Raw genomic sequence first — 25851 nt, forward strand, 5'->3', positions numbered from 1 at the left:
GGCTGATAGACATTTAGGCTGGTTCCACAATTTTGCAATTGTGAATTGTCATGCATTACCTTTATAACTTCGACACTATCCTATGAGGCAGGTGTTACCACTTTCATTTCACAGATGAAACGAAGCTCAGAGTGGTTAAGTAACTTGTCTGAGGTCACACAGCTAGTAAATCGGAGAGCCAGGATTCAAATTCAGTTTGACTGTGGCAAAAACCCTTATTCTTACCCAGAAGCCATTGGTTCTTAGACTTCAATGTGCATCAAATTCAAATAGGGTAATAGTTATTAAAATGTAGGTTCCAGGTCTCACTTCTTGACATTCTGATTCAGTCTTGGGTGGGACCCAGGAATCTGTATCAGGTGAGTCTGATGCAGGTGGTCCAGGAACCCATTTTAATACTCCTCTAACTAATCCTGCCCAGAGGAAACACATGGGCTGTATGTGAATTCACTTCTCCTCATCCAGCTTCCTTAATCAGCCCATCCCTCTCCATCCCTCAGTTCCCTTCCTCAGAATTCATGCCAGTTAGCAAACATACTAACTTGTGTATATCTACACAGAGGTACCTATGTAGCTGTTTCCTTTTACTTTGAGAGGACTGTCAAGAGGTTTTTTTTCCCTTTCTTAGCTTTACAGCAACCCCCTGCCTTTGATTTTTCAACGGAAGAGTCTTTGTCCTTCACATTCACGGAAGCTTTTTACTCCTGCAAACACTATCTCCACGCTGTGTGTTTTCCTCTGGATCTTCTGGTGAGAAAATTAATATTTTTTTGATGAGCTGCTTCATAAAAAAGGTGGCAGGGCTAGTGCGTACATGTCCATTCACCAATCAGAAAGCAAACTCCAGAAAAGCACAGCTTCATTTTCTTATATTCCTCCCCCAAGAGGAGAAAGTCCAATCTTCACACACAGGATAACGCAAGTGTATAGGGGGTGTGTGTGTGTGTGTGTGTGTGTGTGTGTGTGTGTGTCAGAGAGAGAGAGAATGAATGTGAGTGCACCAAAGTGATGCCTAATAATGGCCCCAATTTGTTCTCCTTCCTGGTTGGAGACACCATAGTTCATAGATCAAGGTTCCTAAAGATGTCACCAAAAAAAGAAAAACAGCCTCTCTTCTTCTTAGTCCCACCCAGGCTATTTCACAGTGCACAGGCCAGTGCCCTCGTCACCCACCCACATGCAGAAATGCTCAAGACCCATGGTTGCCCTGTTCCATTCTCACCTCTGTGTAGGCTTGGGTCACCTGCTCATACAAGGTCTGGTGGTGGTGAATTGCCAGCTCTAGGTCCTGCATCTCGGACGGCAGACCACCTTCGCTGCACATCTTGCACCAGGCGTCCACTCCCGACAGGAACTGGAAGGAGACGCGGGGTGGGTCAGTGGGGGAGCACTGGGGGTAGGGAGTTGGGTGGATTATGGAGAGAGCGTCACATACCTTGGGAAAAAACATCAGGACTTCTGAAAGCCTTCAGAGACCACTGTAGAGGGTAGAGTTTTTTAATTCTACAAATACTAACTCCTGGTAAGAAATCAGACCCAGGTACCCATTTAGGAAGTATAGTCTCCACAAAATTGACTATTATGAAACTGTAGGGGGCAGGTGAATCACCAGATGTTCAACAGGTTATAGCTACACACTAACTGTAATGTCCAGGTATGGAAACAGCTCACCACATTCCAAGGATACATTAGAGCTTCTTGCCCCATGCACACTCACAGGCATATGTGAGGGGCTGTGTGTAACATAAGGAGATGTTCCACATCTGTGCTTTATACTGTGTACATCCAGTTGTGAAGACAAGCAAAAAACACCTCACACAGACCACCAGGAACCCAGGGAACTTGCAGAGACCATCCCATATGGGATGCAGACTGCCCTCAACAGGTCTCCCACTGACCCACTGTTGGGTCAGTCCCCTGAAGGGTGGAAACAAGAGAGGCAGTCTAGGGGGACAGGCTGTGCTATACCTACTGCATCCCGGGTTGTTACATATAGACATAGATCTTTGACAGACATCAAATTATTTTAAAATTAAAATTAACAGCTGTGGAAGACTATGGATCTTCATGCACAAAGGGTAAGCTAACTGAAATCACTCCAATTTATTGGGTGGAAAAATGCACTTTGAAAATGCAAATAATTCACCCAACAGTCTGGAATTGTTCTGTCTGTGATTCCTCTCGCCTGGATGCACAGCTCCATTTAAATTAATTGCCTAAATACCTTTTAATCCCATTGCCAAGAACAGCCCATATGAGGACAATAAAGAGCTGCCTAAATAAATGCATGGAAAAAAATAGCCTTGAGTCATCTTTTTCCCCAGTTAAAAAGAAGCATGGTTTATGAGTGTCCCTGAAGGACTAGTAATACCTACAGAAATTGCATTAAAAAATAGATACAAATAAAATTGCTTCTGATCCAAACCAGTCCAAATCAGGAAACATGAAATAAATGTGCACTTCTCCAGTTTTCTCAGTTCTGGCACTGCAACTGTTTGCATTCTAGTTTTGTTGTCACTGTCAGCTTTCAGTCCCCGGCCTGTTGATTGTTGTGGTTGACTTTTCATTCTGTACATTTCGTAACACATTAGACCATTTCTTAGCAATTCTGGAAGAGTGCCAGGTGCCATCCAGTATCACATCATATAATATGTACATGCTGAAATCTCAGAAGTTTCTTTGCTCCACCAATAACTACTTTACAAATGACCCTAGAAGCCACTTGACATTCTTGTGTCAATCATGGGGGGAGTACTGCTTCAAGGCTCTTGGGATTTCTCTGCAATATTCTAACAGGTGGCCTGTAGCATATCCCACAAAATGATCACCTCAAGGATATAATGCCAGAGAGACAAAGAGAGAAGCAGGGGGTCATCCTTACCAATCTGGGCAAACCTTGAATAAAGTATGAAAGTGATACGGTTGAAGAGAGAACAGGAAATTGGACATCAATATTCTCATGGCCCTAAGAATGAACCAGTCACTATCAGTCACTACCACCAACAACCTTAACAACAGCGACAAAAAGATATGGCCACATCCCTCTCAAAGTATAGGGTTGGGCTTGACACAAGTATTATTTCAGTCTTTGGGAAGTTCTCAGGTGGAGGAAATAAAAAGATACCAGGATAGTATGTGGTGCAAATACCCATAGTAGTAACGTCCACTGTTTAGTAAGCACACGAGGCACCTTACACATTCCATCTCTCATGTTGTATCTTTAGCACAGCCCTTTAGCACATAAATAGCCCTGTGCTATTTATGATTAGCTCCACATTATGGAAGAGGAAACAAGCTCAGAATGGTGACATGACTTGTCTAAGGGTAAATGAATGGTGGAGCTGGGATCAGAATCCATGTGTCTTGCCTCAAAGTCTAGACTCTTAATTATGCTATGTTGCCTTCCACGCTAGAGAGGGTAACAGAGGGAGAGATTTAAGGTGTGACCAGGTGTCTGACTCTCCTTGGCCTATGTTACCCAAATGTAATGCAAAGAAAGAAATGTAGAGGTTAAGACCACAGGCCTAGTGTTAAACACACCTGAGTTGATAGCCTATCTACTCATAGATTGTGCGATTTTAGCAGTGGTGTGTTAGTAAATGTTTAACAACCAGCATATATATGTACGTGTGTATATGACTATATATTACATATATACAGGTAAGTGCATTTACAAATTCTACAGATATAAAGAATGTATAACACATCATTTACAGAGAACAACATATACAATGCTCTGTATTGTATATTTAATGTAGCCAGTTGATTCTCACAGGATGCTTTTGACCTATGGTTGCAACTGACAAACATTTGTAGTTTTGACACACATGCTAGTTGATATTTTCATTATGCTAAGTAGTGAGACAAAGGTGAAAAACACCTGAATACTACGCCAGAACATCACTTGTTCATCAAGGATGTCAGTGACTTCTTTGCTGAACCAAGTAACAGTTTTTGAATATTGGAAGAATATTTCCTTGATTTTTGTGTGTTACTCACAATGTAACAGGTATACACAGGACACATTTTTAAGTTTAGTCTGCATTTTCAAACACTTTCTCCCTCATTTTCTTTAGACTCTAGGCAACAATAAAGCAATGAATTAATCCCTGGTTTATAGCATCTGATAATTTCTATAATATGAAACTCCTACCATGGTGTATTTTAAGCTACCAGTGTGACATCACCAACATGGAGTTGGGAAGAGTAATCCATACATAGCACACAATTGTATGGTATTTCCGCCACAGAAAAACATAAATGCATAAAAATGATTTCAAGAACATAGGTAATAACAAGAGGTTGTAAAATAATTAGCAAGTGATGAGTTTTGAGCATTTATTAACTTTGCTTTTAACATAACATATTTAATTATAAACCTACATAATTAAGCAATAGCTAGAATGTGATAACCAGCTCACAAAATTCCTGAAAATTTAACAACTGTCTCTCTATGAGCTGGTTCAATACAGGCTCCAACACATCGTGGAATCTCAGGCAGGCCAATCAATTAATGTCTCTGAGCTTCAGTATTCCTCTTTGTAAAATGGGTTATCATGCAACTGGCCAATGCCTGGCCACTTAGTAAGTACGAGTAATTATTATCTTGACCCATTATATTATTATTATATTACCATTATCCATAGCAAATGCTTCATGTAAAATTAGTTTCCCCCTGCTCTCAGCACCTCAATGATCACTTTACATTCACCCCTTTGATCTGTGTTCTGAGAATGCACACTACGCGGACAGCCCACACATGCACACGTGCATACACAACCACTACCAAGCAAAATGTAAAAAGGCTCTGGGTACCCTCTTGTTTGTATGACAAGCAAAGTCACCAAGAGTTACCAATGTTTCTTTGTGCACACAGGGGCCATGAATGTGGTCGAACATAGGTTAATGTTGCAATGACTCCGCAGGGTCTTCAGTGTTTCAAAAAGACAGGCGGAGCACTCTATAGAGAGTGTGTGTGCTCCGCTCCAGCCCTTTCCTGTCCATCCCCAACCCTTCCCACCAACAGCAGCTGCTGCAGGATTCTGGGCCTTACCTGTTCAGCCTTCTGGTGGAACACAGCAGACATGGCGAGGATGGTGCTGCGTTCATCCAGGGCAGCGGCGAAGCTCTTCCACTCCTGGTCCAGCTGGGTGGAGATCTGCTTGATTTGCTGTGAGGCATAGTGGCCGGCCTCGGAGAGGCGGGAAGCCACGGACATGATGCGGTTGATGTTGACATAGGCGTTCTAGAAAGCAAAGGGGAGTGCTCAGTGGGGCAGGCTCAAAAGACATCCACTGGACACTCTTGTGGGGCACATATTTGGGGTAGGGAGCTGCCCAAAACAAAAGTCTGAGAGAGGTTGGTACAGGCCATACTAGTGTATTTGTTTTTGGCCCAAGGGAAATCTTTTTCTACAATTCAATTTCAGTAGATAGCAGGGACCTCTCATTGTGGGGAACCAGCATAGATTTTGTGCCAACTATTAATGCACTTTAATGCAGTCACTTTACATGGACTGCTTTATGTAATCCTCACAACCATCTTATGAGGTCATTCCCAGGGATGGCACATAACTCTCAAGAGCGCTCTTTGGAAGTGGTGGCTCAGACGAGGGCACAAGCTAAAGGAGGCAGAGACATCTCTCTTGTTCAGGGGAGAGCTGTACCCAGGACACTATTGCCATCTACACACAACAAACAGGGCAGAAGTACTCATCAAAGAGGGCAAAGGAGACACGGTAATTCCACATCTTCCTATCACCTAGCAAAATGTCCCCACCTTCCTCCTACCTCCTTCAGCCCTGCCAAAAGAGCTGAGGCACTGGTCATCAAACAGGGTTTAAAGAAAGACAGCATTTGAAGCCACACACTTTTCCATGCTAATAATTAGGTCTGTGAAGCCCTTTCTTAACCCTGCTTGATTTAGGAAGATTTCCCCACCTGACCCCAAAAGGCATCTGTGGGTACCCCAAAAGGCATCAAGGAGGGGCTCTCTTGGCCCATTGTCTCCTGTCATCTTGTGTTTTGTTTACATTCATTCTCATCTTTGCTTGCTAATTAAAAATTCATGAACATGTATGCTGTTTCCTATTAGGTCACTGAAAAATGCTCCAGGAAGGAACAAGACAAAAGAAAAACCTCACAAACCTAAGACAGTAGTGATTATGGCTATTTTTAACTGCTATCTCCTATTAGTTATCTGAGGTGTCAAAACAATCGGGTAAGGTTATGGCATCCACAGGGAGCTTTTCCAAATCACACAATATGTCTGCATAAAGGAGGACCAGGGAGGCAGATTATTCACACGCCTTCATTCTTTGTTACAAATCTTCTCAAATGATTATACGTATTCTGCAGTAACAGCATTTTCTCTAGGTTCTATCAACTCAGGTGTAGTTCATTAATACTGAGTAGGTTTAATGAAGGTTCTTTATTTTCCTCTCTTATGGTCCCCATTCGTCTTAGCTGTCCCTGACTTCTAAGCACTCCGTCCCAAACCTGGGCCAGGTTGGTAGGGTCTCTCTTAATTTAAAATGTCTCTGTGGAAGTTTAAAAAGTTAAGTGAAGAACTTCTACACAAATCCACCCTGATGTCTAATGACCCCTATGTGTCATCTCTTTTATTAATCTGTCCTGAGACCTTTCTGACATAGTACATTTCCCTAAGAGAACTAGGATATTACTGATTCTTGTTATGGGAAATAACTATCCCTCAAAGTTGTAGGAACCATTTGCAGCCTTGTTTTCTGAGTTAGGACACAAATTCTACTGAAAATTAAACTCTATTTATAGAACTGACAGAAAAACCACTCTGCACTTAAAAATAGAAAGGAAGAAGGAGGAAGGGAAAGCACACACTGATTTTGACAGTTTTATCTTCTTTTTTAAAAATTCAAGAGCCAGACAGTTTTATCTTCTATGGGAAGAATAGTATGGGAAGTCCCTCAAATCTCCTGCTCATGTCATTGTCTTACTTTGGGTTCTCCCCAAAGCAGACCTTGAGACAATTATTTGGGAGACAGAGTTTACTTGGGCATGGTCCCAGGAAGCATAGTGAAAGGGAGGGGAAGTCAACAAGGAAAGGGAGGGAAATGAATAAAGGATATGTTAAGTTATATGAGCAACTGGGGTTCAATCCCTGTTGAGACCTTTTGAGAAACTATAAAACATACCTCTGAGCTGTCCCACTGAGGGGTGAGGAATCGGGGTTACTGATGCACTAAGTCCCATTGATCTTTGGTTGAAGGTCCTTCCTGGGGTAAGTTCCTGGCATTCCTATCTGAACCCACAAACAGACCAAGCCCACTTCTGAGGTCAGAGAGTGATCACCGCAGATAAATGCAGGAAGTGGTCAGTCTGTACGAGAATCACCTGCCGATGACCCCCAGGGCAGACTGAGGCCATATGGCTGGGACACTGACAGGGTCTGATAGAGCTGTCCTCCCAAACTGGATTCAAATCCTGGAATCCATGCCCCTGTCCCCTTACCCAGATCTATCTAGGTTGTTGGGTTTTCCTGTCCTGGAGAAAGGCCTTGTGTACTCTGGCCAGATGGAATGCAAGAAAAGCAGTAAGAGCAAGTCATTATCCTGTCCCCAGATATATCCTATAGACACCCAGCCCTTTGTCATCACTGCCTGTTACATTCTTCTCCCTCCCAAGGCACACAGGGAGGCATATTTCTGCTTACTTTTGGGAAGAACTTTCTAGCTATTAGAGGTGTCCAACTGTGGCTGCCTCTGTAGACTCTTAACACCTTGTCACTCATTCAAATATTTATGGAGAGTGGGCCAGGCTCTGTGTTGGGGGCTGTAGGAGATCAAAGAGGAATAAGATAGGATTCCTGCCCATCCACCCCCTGCCCACAGGGGCTCACAGCTGAGGCTTAAGACAAGTCCTCAAATAACTGTAATTTAAGGCAAAATGAAGCAAGTGCTTCCACAGAGGTAGAAACGACTCTCTGTGGGGATTCAGAGGGAAGGGATCTGAACCACTGGCAGGGCTGTCGGGAAGAGGCTCCCCGCATGAAAGAGGGTGGGGAGGCTGGCAGTCCTCCATGGTCCCCTTCAACCTCTAAGCCTGTGATCATAGATTAAAACTGAAAGCAAATAAACAAACAAAAAAAAGACCACAGCTTACAGTTCACATTCTAGAGTAGCACAGTAAATGCTTTTTTTGTTTCATTATCAGCAGGCAGAGAAATGTCTTGCTAAAACTAATAAATAATTATGCCTCACAAAAGAAGTAGAGGCAGTATCCCTCATAATAGAGGGATAAACATAATGTTGACTTATGAATTGGCTCATTGTTCTTTCCTATAGCCCCTTTTCAGAATATCAAATGCTTCAGGCAAGTCACATTGCCCAAGTTCATCATCTTCTTCTTCATTTTCCTTTGCCCCAGAACCTGAGAGAAATGGGCAGATAGATTCTAAACTGCAGTTGTCCCTGGGTACAAGGATAGCCACACAACAAATGAGAAGGGAGTAATGGCAAGGAAGGCCTCCAATGACTTAAAAGGAAAGAATGAGGTTAAAGAGCTGGATTAGGAGTCTGAATAAATAGGAGTGCTTACTCATTAAGCATAAACAACATTTCATGGCCTTTGGTCAATCCATTTGTGTGGTTCTTTTGGGTGACTGTTTATGCCCTTATTAGGAACACTTGGGAGTTATGTTTGTCCTTGGGACATGGCCAAGAGGAATGGATATTTTGGCTCTTTACAGCCTTCCCATTTCCTACCAGCTGCCCCCTCCACTCTCTTCAATCTGCCTGGCTCTCCCATTCTTCCCTGCCAGCCTTCAATGCCTTTCCATCTGCAGAGCTGCCCATTAGTCAAGGGCATTAAAGTCACTGGGCCAGGAATCAAGAGCCACGAGCTTTGGTCCCAGCTCTGGTATTCACTTGAGATGTCACTTGACTTCTCTGTGCCTCAGTTTCCTCATCTGTGAGGGAGTTGACCTAATGATCTCAGACATTCCATTTCTGAGTAAGTAATGTCAGTTCCAGGAGACCAGGAGCATAGTGCTGCCTACTCCAGAGGTACATGTATTCCAGGCCTGCTGTCCATGTCTCAGCAGGCTGAGATGCTGGCTCTGCTCACTACCCAGTAGTGTGAGGACCAAGGCTGGAGCTGGACCCCCTGAGTCCTTCAGCTTCCAGGTGACCAAGGGCCAGAGGCCCTTCTCCCCCTCTCCTCTTTAGCCCCTTCCCCTCAGCTGAGATGCTCAGACTAACCAGCTTCCCTGGCCAGAAGATAATAACTTGACTAATAATTCTAGCTTGATATGTGTCTTCTTAAATCCTTACCTCAAAACTGATTTATTAAATTTAAAACTCCCCTATATATGCAGTCTATATATGTTGTTATTAAATTATTATCATTATCCAAAGTATGGCACAGCCCAAGGTATAGACACAATCTACCCTGCAGAAGGCAATGCACCTGCAGCATGGTCTGTTGCATCATCTACCCCATCTTACCTCCCCCTAAAGCCTCTCCTCCTCACAAACAGGAAAAATAACTAAATTCCAACAAAATCTCAATAACTTAAAAACCATGTATATTGACACCCCACCCTCACTTTTGTTACCACAAAATTCTTTTTTTAATTCCTGCAGTCATTAACGGGAGATCACAGGATGGAGAGCCCCTTCTTCTGAGGCCTTGTCCCCTGCTGTGATTAACTGAAATCGGTGGAGCAGAGTCCTTGTCCTGAAAGAACTGCTTGGCAGAATCTTGATCAAAGTTTTCAGCCCCGCCAAAAGGGCTCCCACTTCCAACCTGATTCCTGGCTTACGCCTACTGGCTACAAAAAACAAGATAATGATAGCTTTCCATTAAAAACCTTAGCTAAATATTCTCTTTGTGACTTCTTATGTGGTATACTGAAAGAGATACTGGTCATTCTAGAAATAATCAGTTGATGCAAGTTATCATTTTGGTAACCTTAACCTATGTGTCAGGGGCTGATTATAAGAGAAGATCATTGCCAAGAGAAGGTATTCTTTGAATCCTATTCATTTCACTCCTAAAAGCAGAGGGGAACTTTACACTCCTGTGGTCACAGGTCCCCACTCTGAATTAGACACACTCTCTGTGGATTACATGAGATAACATAAAGCATCCAGCCAGATGCCTGGCACAGAACCAATAGTGCAAAGAATGTCATATGTTTTCCCTCATTCAGTTCTAGGAGACTGGCATTAGCTCCCCACGTTAAGTGCATACCAAATCAAAGTATTAGTAAAAAGTACAACAAAAAGAAAAATCTATCAACGATTCCAACAAGAGGCAAAAAAGTGAAGTCTCATTGTCTTTCACAGAGAGCACAACACAAGGTTCCCACTATTCCCTACTACAGCTGTTAATGCTGCCCTAGCCACTTACCAGGCTATGCCCTACATGCCACAAACCCTCTGCTGCAGACGCTCTTCCCCTAGGAGTTAAAGGTCTGGAGTTCAGAATTGTCTATAAGTTTTTCCTTGACCCAGAGAGATCAGAGGATTCAGAATCAGCCCATAAGGTGCTTTCTGAGCCATGTTATTTCAATACAATGTCCTTCCATACCTTAAGTTGGAAAAATAAAGCTTTTATCTCTTGAGATAGTCTTCTTGGGGTGCCTCCACCACCTTGGCATGTGATAGTCAAATCCAGAACACTCAGAAGTTGGGCCATCTTGTCCTCATACAAGGAAACAGGTTCTTCTCCTTATTGCAAACTGTGTTACAAAAGGTGACAGAAGCCTCCTCCCCATGCTGGGTGTTGGGGTTCTTCACTTTGTGGTCTATGGGCAACGTGACTTGTCTTCAGCAGGAGAAAGACAGAGTGGGCTCATCAAAGAGTTGTTTCATCTCTGCAAGGAACAAGTCCTGAGCACAGGGTTCTCAATTCCTTTCCAGTTAACGGGGCTACAGCTTTTTAATCATTATTATGAAAATGAAAGGTGTGATCTGCCTGTCAGATCAACACAGGAGGCAAGGTATAACCACCACTTAGGGGACACTTTCCCTGAGGGGCTCTGTCCTCTCAACAAGCTCTTGAGACCTTGACTCTCCAAATCCAAAAGTCAAGGGAGGGAGGCCAGGCAAACAACCAGATGAGAGCCAAGGTACTCAGCAAAATAATTCAGGTCAAATGAAAATCAAATGCTCAATCAAAAAGCTACTACAAAATATAAACAGTATTGCCTCAGCTGAGAAAACATTATACATACCAGGGAAGCACAACCAAATACTACCAGTTATTGAATGCTTCTTCTTCTTCTTCTTCTTCTTATTATTATTATTATTGTTTTGAGACAGAGTCTCGCTCTGTTGCCCAGGCTGGGGCGCAGTAGCATGATCTTGGCTTATTGCAACCTCCGCCTCCCGGATTCAAGCAATTCTCCTGCCTCAGCCTCTCGAGTAGCTGGGATTACAGGCACATATCACCACGCCCGGCTAATTTTCTGTATATTTAGTAGAGACGGGGTTTCACCATGTTGGCCAGGCTGGTCTCGAACTCCTGACCTCAAGTGATCCGCCTGCCTTGGCCTCCCAAAGTGCTGGAATTACAGGTGTGAGCCACTGCGCCTGGCCTGAATACTTATTTTGTACCAGATATACATGATGGTGGGAACTTTTCTTTAGGGTCTTTTTCTCATCTCTATTATGTATAGAAAAGTTAAAAAAAATAATTTTGGTATATATATTTTTTTATATATATAATTTATATATAATACAAATGATCAGGGAGAAAAGGGTTATTAAAACTATACAGAGGAGACTCTCCCTCCCCACTGAAGGTAATAATCAGAATATCAGATGTCAAAATATCTGATGGAGCTAGGGAATTTATGTTCAACCTCCTACTTTTATCAATTCACTCTTTTTATTGAGGTGCAAAGGTTGTTGTTTGTAGTTTATTTCTTCCCTACTATAAATAATGCTAGGGATTTATTGGTATTTTTAACTTTAATAGATTTGGTGTTTTAAATTTCCTTTTTCTTATAGATGGATTCTAGTCATGTTGCCAAGGCTGAACTCTAACTCCTGCACTCAAGCAATCCTCTCTCCTAGCCTCCCAAACTACTGGGATTACAGGTATTTGGTATTTTTAATTTTAATTTAAAAAATTATTTTAATATATCTTTAATATATTTAGCTGGGTTGTACTCCATCAGAGCTGAAATTACTCAAATGTCCTCACCTCTTTTGACTTCAGCAAAAAAATATATTTTTTTAGTGAAGCACAATTTACACATAGTAGAATAAACAGGTTTTAATGAAATGACCAAAACTGCTTTTCTCAGGAAAAGAATGAAAAACACTTTATTTAAAGTTTTTAGAAGCCAAGTTCATGCAACAAACTCATTTTACAGTTAGGAAATAAAAAAAGGAACCGAGCCATTGCTTGTATCTACCTAATGTGTGATATATCAGTCAAGCAACATGTTCAAAGAAAGAGGAAGAATGAGACTAGAACCCCGGCATCTTGATTTCCTCTCTACATGGCCCCTCTGCTTATTGCTCCCCTTTTCTTGTGCCCTGCAGCTTATATTAACGTAAATTTTTATTTTCTCAATCTCAAAGCCATGAATAATAGTAATTGGAGATTTTCCAATACAGTTTTCAGAGACCTTGTGAGTAACATTGAGTATCAGTAAGAAAATAAAGAGATTGTGTCAAAGCAATGGAAAAAGCTCAGCCTCATCTCCTTTCTCCAGCTTAATAACACCGTATGTATTACTTACATCTTTGCCAGTACAAAACTCACTTTGGGTCCTAAAGCTGTTAAATCATTAGTTTATGATTAATTAGTTTCACATTACCATGTAAACCTGCTGATCCCACCTCGAAACATATGGACACTGGGATAGTAACATCTGGAATAAGAACTGCCCATGCTTGAAACTATACTACAATAGCTATGAGATATGATGAGCTCTAAAGGAAACTTCCACCTTCTGCCTCCCATGAACCACAGGGTGCCCTCTGGGGGGCCAAATGGGGCAGCTGATTGATGACTATCTGATCAGGTCTGGCCAAACAGGAGGTCAAACCATGTGGAGGCCATCTGTCACTGCCGGATGGAGAGAGAAAAGGAACAGGAATAGCGCCGGTGCTCAGCAAAGATAACACTGGCTCATGAGCCCTGTCCCTCTGGCCTGGCTTGCCGTAGCAATGTTTCCTCCAGCAATTGCTTTACAAACCATTAAGCAGTCATGAAAACAAGCGCCTGGCCATATGTCCAAAGGCCACAGGAAACCCAGGAACAGCTTTCAGAAAAAAGACAGGCCGGGCATGGTGGCTCATGCCTGTAATCCCAGCACTTTGAGAGGCTAAGGCGGGCAGATCACGAGGTCAGGAGATAGAGACCATCCTGGCTATCACAGTGAAACTCCGTCTCTACTAAAAATACAAAAAAAAAAAAAAAAAAAAAAAAAAAAAAAGTTAACCGGACGTGGAGGCGGGTACCTGTAGTTCCAGCTACTCGGGAGGCTGAGGCAGGAGAATGGCGTGAACCTGGGAGGCGGAGCTTGCAGTGAGCCGCACGCCACTGCGCTCCAGCCTGGGAGACAGAGCGAGACTCAGTCTCAAAAAAAAGAAAAAAAGAAAAGAAAAGAAAAAAGAGAAGCTCCTCTCTCTCTCAGCTCTGAATAAACCTCCTTGGGCAGGGTAAGTGTTTTTGTATGAGACATCGTTGCAAAATTGAAATGGTAGGGAAGGATGGGTACAGCTGGAATCAGATTCAGGGGACACCCAGTGAGGCAAGTGATTAGGAAAAATGGAGCTTTTCTGGGTTAGGATGTAGTAACTTTAGGCTACCTTTAAGGTTGAAATTAGAGCCTCTAGGACTTCCGGGAAATGTATTTATCAGCATTTTATCCCCAACCGCCGCCCCGACCCCCTCCACCGTTTTTTAAATAGGGTCTGGCTACTCAGAGCTTGATCAGAGGCACCAGCTGCACCTAGCAGCTGGTTAGAAATGCAGTATTTCAGGCCCTTCCCCAACTTTCTGAATCAGAATCTGCATTTTAACAAGATTGTCCCAGGTGATAGGTATGCACATCAATGTTTGAGAATCTCTGTAGTTAGGAATTCTGAGGAGCTTTCCCGAACAATAACTATTTCTTCTAGCATGCCTAATCTTAACAACAATAGTTGAACATTTGCAAATATAACATCATGCCAAATGTTGTGCCTAAAATGCACACCTTTTACCATTTCACCCTTACGCCATCCCTGATAAAGGCACTATCATTATCCCCTGTTTACAGACGAGGTGGTAAGGCTCTGAGAAATTTGAATAACCTGCCTAGGATCACAGTACTAAGAAGGAAGTACACAGAGCTACAGTTAGCACCTACTGCCCCAGCTGTTTTACTTTGCTGTAAATGCAACAGCTGGGCACTTCCCTCTCCCTTGAGGGAAGACAATGAGAAATTTCTACTGAAGATCTAAAACTCATAGCCCAGAGAAAAAGGGCCTCTGGAGAGAGAACTCAATACGCATGTTTTCATCTCTGAAGCTTTCCCATCGGGCCCTTGATGTGCTCTTGGATTTTCCAGAATAGCCTAGCTCCGGAATGAGCAGGAGCCTGGTAGGTGGAATTCTCTTGCCCCCTCCTGCCTTGGAGCAATAATCTCTACCTGTAAATCTGAAGCCGCTGCCCTGAGGAACAGGTCGTTGTCTCCACAGAACCGTGAGAAAGTTCAGGATTCAGGCAACTCTTTGCTTTCATCAGTATCTTGCCTTATAGCCGGAATCTTAAATATGTCATCCTATATGTTTATTCATCCATTCATTAATTCAACAATACAAGACATTGTGCAAGCCAGGTACAAGACAGACAAAATTCCTATGCTCTCAGAGCTTACCTTTTAGTAGAAGAGTCAGACAATAAATTAATAAATATTTACTATATGTTTATTTCAGTGTTACATAAAATATGCCTGGGAAAAGGCATATTTTATGATGGGGCTGGAGAGTGTTACATAAGATAGAGAAGCCGGGACAGCGTGACCCCTGAGCTCAGCCCTGAATGAAGTAAGAGGGTGAGCCATGTGGCTATCTGCAGGAAGAGGAGCAGCAGGGTCTAAGGCCATGAGGCAGGAATGTCTTTGGTGGGTCAAGAAACAGCAAGAATCCCAGGATGACCGGGACAAATTAATAAGTTGTAGAGGCTGAGATGTGAAAGGTAAGTGGGGTTCAGTCTATTGGAGCCCAGTAAGCCATGGTAAGGGACTTCAGCTTTCATGAGAAGGACATGAAGACATGAAGGTATTTTAAGCAGAGGAGTGGCACGATGTAACGGACCTCACATTTAGGCAGGATCACTCCAGCCAAGGGTTGAGAATGGACTGCTGGGGAGCAAAGGTGAAGGCAGAGAGACCAGGTAAGAGCTACTGCAGCAGTCCAGGCAGGAGCTGATGTCAGCTTGGATCAGGGTGGTAGCCATGGAGGCAGCAATAAGAGGCCAGACTCTGAATATATTTTGAGAGTAGAGCTGAAAGGGCTGCGGAAGACAGTCCTTTATTTCCGGGCCTCTGGTTGCATAAGGAACTATGACTTCTGCTTTTTGTACTGCTCCCTTCCCATCTGCCCATCTGGTCCTGATCTCTCACACCTCTTCAGTTTCCTGACTTGCAAACATCTCACCTGTAATGTCTGCAATCAGTCTCTGTCCTTCATCTGGTACTCCTAGCTGGCTACCATGCTGTCCCCAAATGGCACTGTCACTGCTTATTATCGACACTTCACATTTGTGTTCTGCTTTACAGTTCAAGACTTCTCATGTACATATCTCATCTGACATACTAGGTTTCACAGACCATTTCATGCCTTTCACTCAACTCCAGAAGACCGCAAAGAAAGGCATAAATCAGCTTTGGCTGAATTTCAGACAAATTAACTGCTTAGCAACTGCAGACCTGACGGAGAACAAGTAGTGGCCGTAGATGAGTATGTGTAAGTGGGTGGGCCAACTGAGCTACAGGGCTCATGGGGCAAACACCAAGAGGACACAGCAAATAGCCTGGGTTAAGGAACATGCTGACAAAGGACCTCAGAAAGCAGTGGACGGAAGCCAGAAAAGAATGTCCCAGGATTGTGGGTAGAGAACCAGGAGTGAGGGAGAAAAGGAGGGAAATCTGGGCTCTGAAGGGGATAAGCAATAAAGAGAGATGGTTGAGCCAGGCAGTGCCAACCATGAATCAGAAATCTGAGTCATCAGCCAAGCCCTGCTGGTCAGCTCAGAGGAGCCTTGCAGAAGGGATCTAGGCCATGTGTGCACTAGAGCAATACTGAGAAGGCTGCCTAAGACAAGGAGCTTCCCTGTGCTTCCTGTTCGAATAGGAACCAATCCCCAAACATGGCTGAATAGAGATGGGGGTAAAAGCAAATGGGACATCTGGAAAGGTTGGGGTGGAGAACAAGGAGTAGGGAGTAAAACACAGGCACTCTTTCTCCCTGAAGACTCTTGACGTCAGAGAAATGTCCTCATCTTCTCCTGTAGTTTAGATACTTGACGCTGCAAACCTCATGTTGATATTTGATCTCCAACGTTGGAGGTAGGGCCTAGTTGGACTTGTTTGGGTCAGGGGACAGATCCCTTATGAATGGCTCCTCCTCAAGGTAATGAGTGTGTTCTCACTCTATTAGTTCCCACAAAAGCTGGTTGTTAAAAGACCCTGGGCTGGGCGTGGTGGCTCACATCTGTAATTCCAACACCTTGGGAGGCCAAGGTGGATCACTTGAGTCCAGGAGTTTGAGACCAACCTGGGCAACATAGTGAGACCCTGTATCTACAAAAAATTAAAAAATTAGCCAGCATGGTGGCACACACCTGTAGTCCCAGCTACTTGAGAGGCTGAAGCAGGAGGATTGCTTGAACCCTGGAGGTTGAGGCTGCAGTGAGCCACGATCCTGTCACTGCCTGCCAGCCTGGGAGACAGAGATAGACCCTGTCTTCTCTCATGCCATGTGACCTCTACATGCCAGTGCGTTTCATCTTCCAGTATGAGTGGAAGAAATCTAAGGCCCTCACCAGAGGCAGATGCTGGCACCATGCTTCTTGTGTGACCTGCAGAACTGTGAGCCAGATAAATCTCTTTTCTTTATAAATTACCCAGACTCAGGTATTCTCTTATAGCAACACAAATGAACTGACACCCTCTAAGTCCACAGGCTAATTATTTGGTAACTTTAGAGTCTGACCTCAGGGCTAATGTCAATTGGCTTATTTTCTTCACCCTGGACCGGTAGTGATTTTCAACTTGGTTCTCAGCCTGGTACAGATTTCCTGAGTCACCACAGTACGGTTAAATCAGAATCTAGAGTGGAACCTATACGTGGTATTTTTGGCATTTTTAAAAAGCTTCCCAGGTGACTCTAGTGGGCAGTCAGAGTGCTGGACTGCTGCCTTAGAGACATGCACTAGCTTCACCAGAGATGAGTTCAAAGCACACTGCTCTCTCCTTTGGGTCCAGTTTAATGCTGACAGTCGTGCCAAGGGCAAGGGTCATAAATGAATCCTGAGCAGATCAGAAAATAAATTGTAATGCTCCTACTGAGTCAGAAGAAAAGGGAAATTCCACCCACCAGGCTGTCTGTGGAGATACACACACTGTATCCTGTTCAACTTGATCGGTAAGAACAGGTCTGGCTGGGTATGCATGCAGTACTTTGTAATCACAGGTTCCCTAAAGGCCTGCCTTAGGAACCCCAGTGTTAACAGCAACCACTGGATCATGTTTATTTTTGTCAGGGGGTGGGGGTTTGCTTTTTAGTGGCTTTGCTTCTGTCTTTAGGATGAGAATCCCAGAAACAAAGATGTTTGGGATCAGTGGAACCTGAAAGATCACGCAGTCTGGTAGTTCCTGGATGTTAGTGTGTATCACCTGGGGACACCGTAAGCATGTCCATCTCTGAAGAAAATCAGTGCTCTCATTCACCTTCTAGGTGGTGGTTGTTCAGCTTCTGCTGGAGCCGTGCCTTATTGGGCTCCCCCAAAACTAAAGGCCCTACCTTCCTAGTTCTGCATCCCTGATGCTCAAATAGTGTTCAGGGTTGGTGACAGACACTGTGACATGCTTAACATCATCATTCACTCAACAAGTATTTATTTAGGCACCTACTAACTGCCAGGCATTCTTATAGTTCCTGCAGATACAGCTGTGAATAAAACAGATAAAGCTCTGCCTCTAGGAGTTTATATTCTAGTGGGCAAAATTCTGTTTGCGTTAGGTACATGAATTTGGGAATGACTAACAAGCTCCTTGAAGACAGTTTTGTGTCTCATGAATCTTGTTGTTCTCAGTGTTTAGTAAACGACACAGACAGCAAAAGTTTGTTGAATGGACAAATGAGTGAATACCGAGTGGTACACACAGATCCTCCTGCTTCAGCTTCCCTAACACCACCAGGGTTGGTGTCCACACTCTGTCATGGGCATTCCCTAATGTTTAGGAGGGTTATATCTTCAAGCAAGTAAAGACCACTTACAAAACACTCACTCTTCAGTTGTCTTATCTTCTTTTTTTTCAATATACCATACAATTTGTCCATTTAAAGTGTATAATTCAGGCCAGGCGCGGTGGCTCCTGCCTGTAATCCCAGCACTTTGGGAGACCAAAGGAGGTGGATCATCTGAGGTCAGGAGTTCAGACCAACCTGGCCAACACGGCGAAAGCCCGTCTCTACTAAAAATACAAAAATTAGCCGGGCGTGGTGGTGTGTGCCTGTAATCCCAGCTACTCAGGAGGCTGAGGCAGGAGAATTGCTTGAACCCAGGAGGCAGAGGTTGCAGTGAACTGAGATCGCCCCACTGCACTCCAGCCTGCGCAACAAGAGTGAAATTCTGTCTCAATGAAATGAAATGAAATAAAATAAAATAAAAAGTGTATAATTCAATGGTTTTTAGTATATTATTTAGTATACAGATATGTACAACCAACACCACAATCAATTTTAGAGCACTTTCATTGTCTCAAAAATAAACTCTGTACCTATTAGATATAACTCTCTTATACCCCTTCCATTCTAACTCTAAGCAAAAACCAATCTACTTTCTATCTCTAAAGATTTGCCTATTATGGACTTTTCAAATAAATGAAACCAAATAATACGTGGTATTTGGTTCCCAGCTTCTTTCACCTAGCAAAATGTTTTCAAGGTACATCCATGTTGTAACACATATTAGCACGTCATTCCTTTTTATGGCCAAATAAATATAATTCCATTATATGAAGATACTACGTTTTGTCTATCCATTCATCAGTTTATAGAAACTTGGGTAGTTTCCACCTATTGGTTTTTATAAATAATGTTGCTGCAAACATTTGTGTACAATGTATGGACATTTTATGTAGACATATGTTTTCATATCTCTTGAGTATATACGTAAGAATTGAATTACTAGGTCTTATGGCAAGTCTATGCTTAACTATTTGAGGAACTGTCAGACTGTATTCCAAAGTAGTTATACCATTTTACACTCCTCCAGCCATGTATGAGCATTCTGACTTCTCCATATCTTTTTTTTTTTTTTTTTTTTTTTTTTGGTGAGACGGAGTCTTGCTCTGTTGCAAGAGCCTTCCGCTGGAGCCGTGCCTTATTGGGCTCCCTCAAAACTAAAGGCCCTACCTTCCTAGTTCTGCATCCCTGATGCTCAAATAGTGTTCAGGGTGACATGCTTAACATCATCATTCACTCAACAAGTATTTATTTAGGCACCTACTAACTGCCAGGCATTCTTATAGTTCCTGCAGATACAGCTGTGAATAAAACAGATAAAGCTCTGCCTCTAGGAATTTATATTCTAGTGGGCAAAATTCTGTTTGCGTTAGGTACATGAATTTGGGAATGACTAAATTTCAAGCTCCTTGAAGACAGTTTTGTGTCTCATGAATCTTGTTGTTCTCAGTGTTTAGTAAATGACACAGACAGCAAAAGTTTGTTGAATGGACAAATGAGTGAATACCGAGTGGTACACACATTCCTGGAGTGCAGAGTGGTGCAATCTCGGCTCACTGCAACCTCTGCCTCCTGAGTTCAAGTGATTCTCCTGCTTCACCCTCCCCAGTAGCTGGGACTACAGGCGTGTGCCACCATACCCAGTTAGTTTTTTGTGTATTTTTAGTAGAGACCAGGTTTCACCATGTTGGCCAGGCTGGTCTCGAACTTCTGAACTCTGGGGATCCACCCGACTCAGCCTCCCAAAGTGCTAGGACTGCAGGCGTGAGTTACCACACCTGGCCAGAGTTTTGATTATAACCATTCTAGTGCATTCTAGTGGGTAAGAAGTAGTATCTCATTGTGGTTTTGATTTATATTTCCCTGATAACTAATTATATCAAGCATATTTTCATGTGCTTATTGACCATTTGTATATATTATTGAAGAAATATCTATTTAAATCCTTTGAACATTTTTAATTGAGTTGTCTTTTTATTATTGTGTTGTAAGAGTTCTATATAGATTGCAGATATAACTCCCTTATCGGATAAGTGATTTGCAAATATTTTCTCCCATTTTGTGGTTTGTCTTTTCATTTCTTCACTGTTGTTTTTGATGCACAAATTTTTTATTTTGATGATGTCCAACTTATCCATTTTTAATTTAGTGTAAGGTAAGGGTCCAACATCATTCTTTTGCTTATGACTATCCAGTTGTCCCAGCACCATTTGTTGAAAAGACAATTCTTTCCCCATGAAATGACATTGGCACTCTTGTCCAAGATATGTTGACCACAGACACATGGGTTTATTTATGAACTCATAATTCTATTCCAATGATCTATATGTCTATCCTTATGCCAGTATCACATTCTGTTAATTACTTTTGCTTTGTGTTAGGTTTTGAAATTGCATAGTATAAGTCTTCCAACTTTGTTCTCTTTCAACATTGTTTTGGCTATTCTGCATCTCCTAAAATTCCACATGAATTTGAGAATCAGTTTATCAATTTCTACAAAGAATCCAGTTGGGATTCTGATAGAGATATACTGGATTTATAGATCAAAGATTTGAGGAGTATTGCCATCCTAACAATATTAAGTCTTCTAATCAATGAACATGAGCTTTTTTTTCATTTATTTGTATCTTCAATTTCTTTCAACAATGCTTTATAGTTTTCAGAGTATAAGTTTTACGCTTTTTTTATTAAATTTATTCCCAAGCATTTTATTCTTTTTTATGCTATTATAAATGGAATTGTTTTCTTATTTCCATGTTCAAATGGCTCATTTTAAATGCATGGAAATACAATTAATTTTTGTTTATTCATTTTGTATCCCGTAACCTTGTTGAACTAATTTACTAGCTCTAATAGTTTTTTACTGAATGTTTTGGGATTTTTCATATACATGGTTGTGTCATCTGAAAATATAGTTTTACTTCTTTCCAATCTGGATGACTTCTTTTTCCTGAATAATTGCCCTGAATAGACCCTCCAATATTGAATGGAAGTGGCAAGAGTGTCCTTGTCTTGTTCTTGATCTTAAGTGGGGAAGTATCATGTATACTATTAAGTATAACATTAGCTGTGAATTTTTGTAGATGCCCTTTATCAGGTTGAGGAAGTTATCTTCTATTCCTAGTTTGTTGAGTATTTTTATTATGAATAAGTGTTGGATTTTGTCAAATGCTTTTTCTGGGTCTATTGAGATGACCACACGATTTTTGGTTTTTTTTTCCTACTGAAGTTAAACCAAACTCACAGTTCTGGGATGACCCCCACTTGGTCATGGTGTGTAATTCTTTCTGTATGTTCCTGGATTTTGTTTCTTTTTGTTTGTTTCAGAGATGGGGTCTGCTCTGTCCCCAGGCTGGAATGCAATGACACGATTATAACTCATTGCAGCCATAAAACTCCTGGAGTCAAACAACTCTTTTGCCTCAGCCTCACAAGTAGCTGGGACTATATGTGAGCACCACCATGTCTGGCTAATTGGATTTGGTTTGATAGTATTTTGTTGGAAATTTTTGCATCCATATTTATAAGAGATATTGGTCTGTAGTCTTCTTATGTGACAGATTTATCTGGTTTTGGTATCAGGGTAATACTGGCCTCTTAAGCTGGGATGTGTTCCCTCATCTTTTTTTTTTTTTTAAACATAAGCTTACAAAAAATGAGTACTAATTCTTCTTTAAATGTTTGGTAGAATTCAGTGATGAAGCATCTGGGCCTGGGCTTTTCTTTGAGAATATCTCTTTGATTATTAATTCAATCTCTTCACTTGCTATAGGTCTATTCAGATTATCTATTTCTTCTTGAATCAGTATCAGTTGTTACTATCTTTCTATGAATCTGTCCATTTCATTTATTATCTAATTTATTGGCTTGCAATTACTTATAGCATCTCTTTATAATACTTTCTGTTTCTGTAAGGCAAGTAATAATATCCCCTCTTTCATTTCTGAGTCTAGTAATTTTTTTCATTGGTTGTTCTAGCTAAAGGTTTATAAATCTGGTTGACCTTTTCAATAAACCAGCTTTTGATTTCATTAAATTTCTCTATTGTTTTCCTATTCTCTAGTTAATTTCTACTCTAATCTTTATTATTTCCTTTCTTCTGCTTGCTTTAGGTTTCATTTGCTCTTCTTTTTCCAGTGTTTTAAAGCGGAAGTTTAGGTTACTGAGAACTTTTTTTAGCTTTTTAAATATAGGCATTACAACTATATGTTCCCTCAAAGCACAACTTTAGCTGTATCATGTAAGTTATGGTATGATGTACAAAAATTTCATTCATTTAAAATTATTTTCCAATTCTCCTTTTTATCTCTTCTTTAGCTATTGGATATTCAGGAAGATGTCATTTAATTTCCACATATTCATGTATTTCTGAAATTCTTTCTGTTACCGATTTATAATTTCATTCCATTGTGGTGGGGTAAATATCTGGCATTATTTCTATCCTTTTTTATTTCATGAGGTTTGTTTTCTGGCCTAGCATATGGTCTATTATGGACAATGTTTCATGCCCTGGAGAAGATTGTATAGTCTGCTATTGTTGGATGGAATGTTCTATAGATGTCTGTTGGTTCAATTTGGCTTATAGTCTTCTGTTTCTTTGATTAGGTATTCTATTTCCTTCCGCTAATTTGTTCCATCCATTATTAAAAGGGGGTATTGAAGTTTCCAGTTAAAACACTTGAATTATATATTTCTTCCTTCATTTCTGTCAGTTTTTGCTTTGTGTATTTTGGTACTTTTTTGTTAGGTGTATATATGCTTATAGTTGTTATATCTTCCTGATAGAGTGACGTTCTTCTCCTTTAAAAAGTTGCTCTTTATCTTTAGTAACTTTTTGTTGTTCTTTTAAGATGCACTTAAGAGTCTGTTATTAATATAGTCACTTGACTATTCTTGTGATTGCTGTTTGCATAATACATCTTTTTCTATCATTTTACTTTCCATCTATTTATATCTTTGAATCCAAAATGTGCCTCCTGTATACAGCAGTTAGATTGGGTCTTAAATGCCTTTTGACAGTGCTACTAACTGGATCTTGGTTTTTAAATCCAGTCTGACGATTTCTACCTTTGATTGGATTATTGAATCCTTTCACATTTAATGTCATTATTAATAGAGTTTATGTCTGCCATTTGACTTTTTTTCTATACGTTATATGTCTTTTTTTATAGTTCTGTTACTCCAGTACTGCTTTTTGTGCATAAGTGAATATTTTGTAGTGTAGCATCTTAATATCTTTACTGATTGATTTTTTTTTCACTATACTTTGGGAGTTATTTTCCTAGCAATTGTTCTAGGGCTTACCATATATACCTTAACTTATCAGAATCAGCTTCTGCTGTATGTTAACTTAATTCCAGTGAGACATAAAAATGTTACTCGTACAGAGCTTTATCCCCTTTCCTCACATTTTGTCATATTTTATACATATTACATTTATAAATGTTACAAACCAAACATTAGATTGTTATAAGTATCACTTTCTGTAATTTTATGCCTTTTATAGAAGCTGAGACAGAAAAGGAGGATTACTATATGTTTATAGCTTTTTTCATATTAGTCTTATTTATCACTTCTGAATCGCCGCCGTATTCGTTCCTGTGGATTGAAGTTATCATCTGGAGTAATTTCCTTAGCCTAATACAAATTTGCTCCTACCAACCTCCTTTGTGCTATCACTGGAAAACATATTACATTTTTATGTTATAGGCCCAACAATACATTATGTACACACTATTTTATGATTGCTTTTGAAATCAATTAAGAGAAAAAAGGAGAAGAAATGTGTGCTTATGCTGTCTTTTATAGCCACATAATTACCTTTATCAGTGCTCTTTGTCTTTTAGTGTAGATTCAGATTACCATCAAGGGTCACTTGCTTTTAGCTTGAAGAACTTCCTTTATTATTTCTTATAAGGTGCATCTGCTAGAAACAAATTTTCCCAGTTTTTGTTTATCTCAGAATAGTTTTATTTCACCTTGATTTTTGAATGATAGTTTTGTTGGATATAGTATTTTTCGTTAACAGTTGTTTCCTTTGAGCACTTTTTAATATGTTGTCCTACTTCCTTTGGACTTCCATTGTTTCTGATGAGAAATCAGCTTTTAATCTTATTGAGGTTCCTTTGTAACAGAGAAGTCATTTTTCTCTTGCTATTTTCAAGGTTTTCCTTGTCTTTGGCTTTCAGTATTTTGCCATAATGTGTCTGCTTGTGGATCTTGTTGAATTTACCCTACTTGGAGTTTCTTGAGCATCCTGGTCATAAATATTTTAAAATAAATTTCGAAAGATTTCAGCCACTATCTCATCTAATAATTTTTTCTGTTTCTTCCTGTTTCTCCTCTCCTTATGGTACTGCCATTATGCATAGCAGTTGGTGCACTTAATGGTGTCTCATGTTTTTCTGAAGCCCTGTACATTTGTCCTCATTCTTTTTTCTCTCTGTTCTTCATATTGCATAATTTCTATGAGTTTATCTTCAAGATTGTTAATTCTATTTTTTTCTTGCCAGTTCAAATCTACATTGAGCCTCTCTAAAACATTTTTGTCTCAGTTATTGTATTTTTCAGCTCCATATTTCCTTTTTTTAAAAAAAAGCCTCTCAGCCTGAGCAACATGGCAAAATCCCGTATCTACAAAAAATAGAAAAATTAGCTAGGCCTGGTGGCATGCACCTGTAGTCTTAGCTACTCAGGTGGCTGAGGTAGGAGGACTGCTTGAGCCTGGGAGATTGAGGCAGCAGTCAGCCATGATTGTCCCACTGCACTTCAGCCTGGGTAATAGAGCAAGACCCTATTTCAAAATAAATAATAATACTAATGATAATGTCTTTATCTTTACTGATATTCTGTGTTTGATGGGGACATTGTAATTATGCTTTCATTTAAATCTTCAACCATGGTTTGTTTTTTGAACATATCTATAATAGCAACTTTAAAGTCTTTGTAAAATTTGACATCTGGTTGCTCTCACAGGTGATTTCTGTTGACTGTTTTTTATTTTTTTCTAGTGCATATTTTGAATCCTTTTTTTTTTCCTGGTCATACTTTCCTGTTTCTTTGCATGTGTCATAATCTTTTTTATTGAAAATTGGACATTTTAGGCCATATAGGAGCAACTCTGGGTACTAGTCTCCCACTTCTTTTGGAGCTTGTTGTTGTTATTTGCTTATTTGTTTAGTGACTGACTGGATTATTGTAGTGAAGTCTATTCCCACTCCCCCACACTTCTACAGTAGCCTCCAATGTTGCTCCCGGGGGCAGTACAGCATTGGATAGGCTCACAGGCACCCTGCAATGACAGTGGCTTTGGCAGTGCTCTGATTTTCTTTCCCTGATCAAACCCAGCTGGTACCAGATCTTGTACCAGATCTCATTTTTCCCTGGTGCTGTCAATG

General features: G+C 41.0%; 1 protein-coding gene across 26 annotated transcripts in view; it reads right to left on the bottom strand.

The window, feature by feature from the left end:
- The window catches only part of KALRN (kalirin RhoGEF kinase), a 708666-nt gene that overhangs the window by 402377 nt on the left and 280438 nt on the right, over positions 1-25851 (bottom strand). For all 26 annotated transcript variants that reach the window (XM_050781536.1, XM_050781534.1, XM_050781532.1 and 23 more), the window contains exons 7-8: positions 5054-5245; positions 1223-1354 (exon numbers count right to left, since the gene is read on the bottom strand). In XM_050781536.1, coding sequence (XP_050637493.1) covers positions 1223-1354; positions 5054-5245 — 324 coding nt within the window. The remainder of the gene's footprint in view (positions 1-1222; positions 1355-5053; positions 5246-25851) is intronic.

The sequence above is a fragment of the Macaca thibetana genome, chromosome 2 (genome assembly GCF_024542745.1).
Source record: "Macaca thibetana thibetana isolate TM-01 chromosome 2, ASM2454274v1, whole genome shotgun sequence".
Classification (NCBI taxonomy): domain Eukaryota; kingdom Metazoa; phylum Chordata; class Mammalia; order Primates; family Cercopithecidae; genus Macaca; species Macaca thibetana.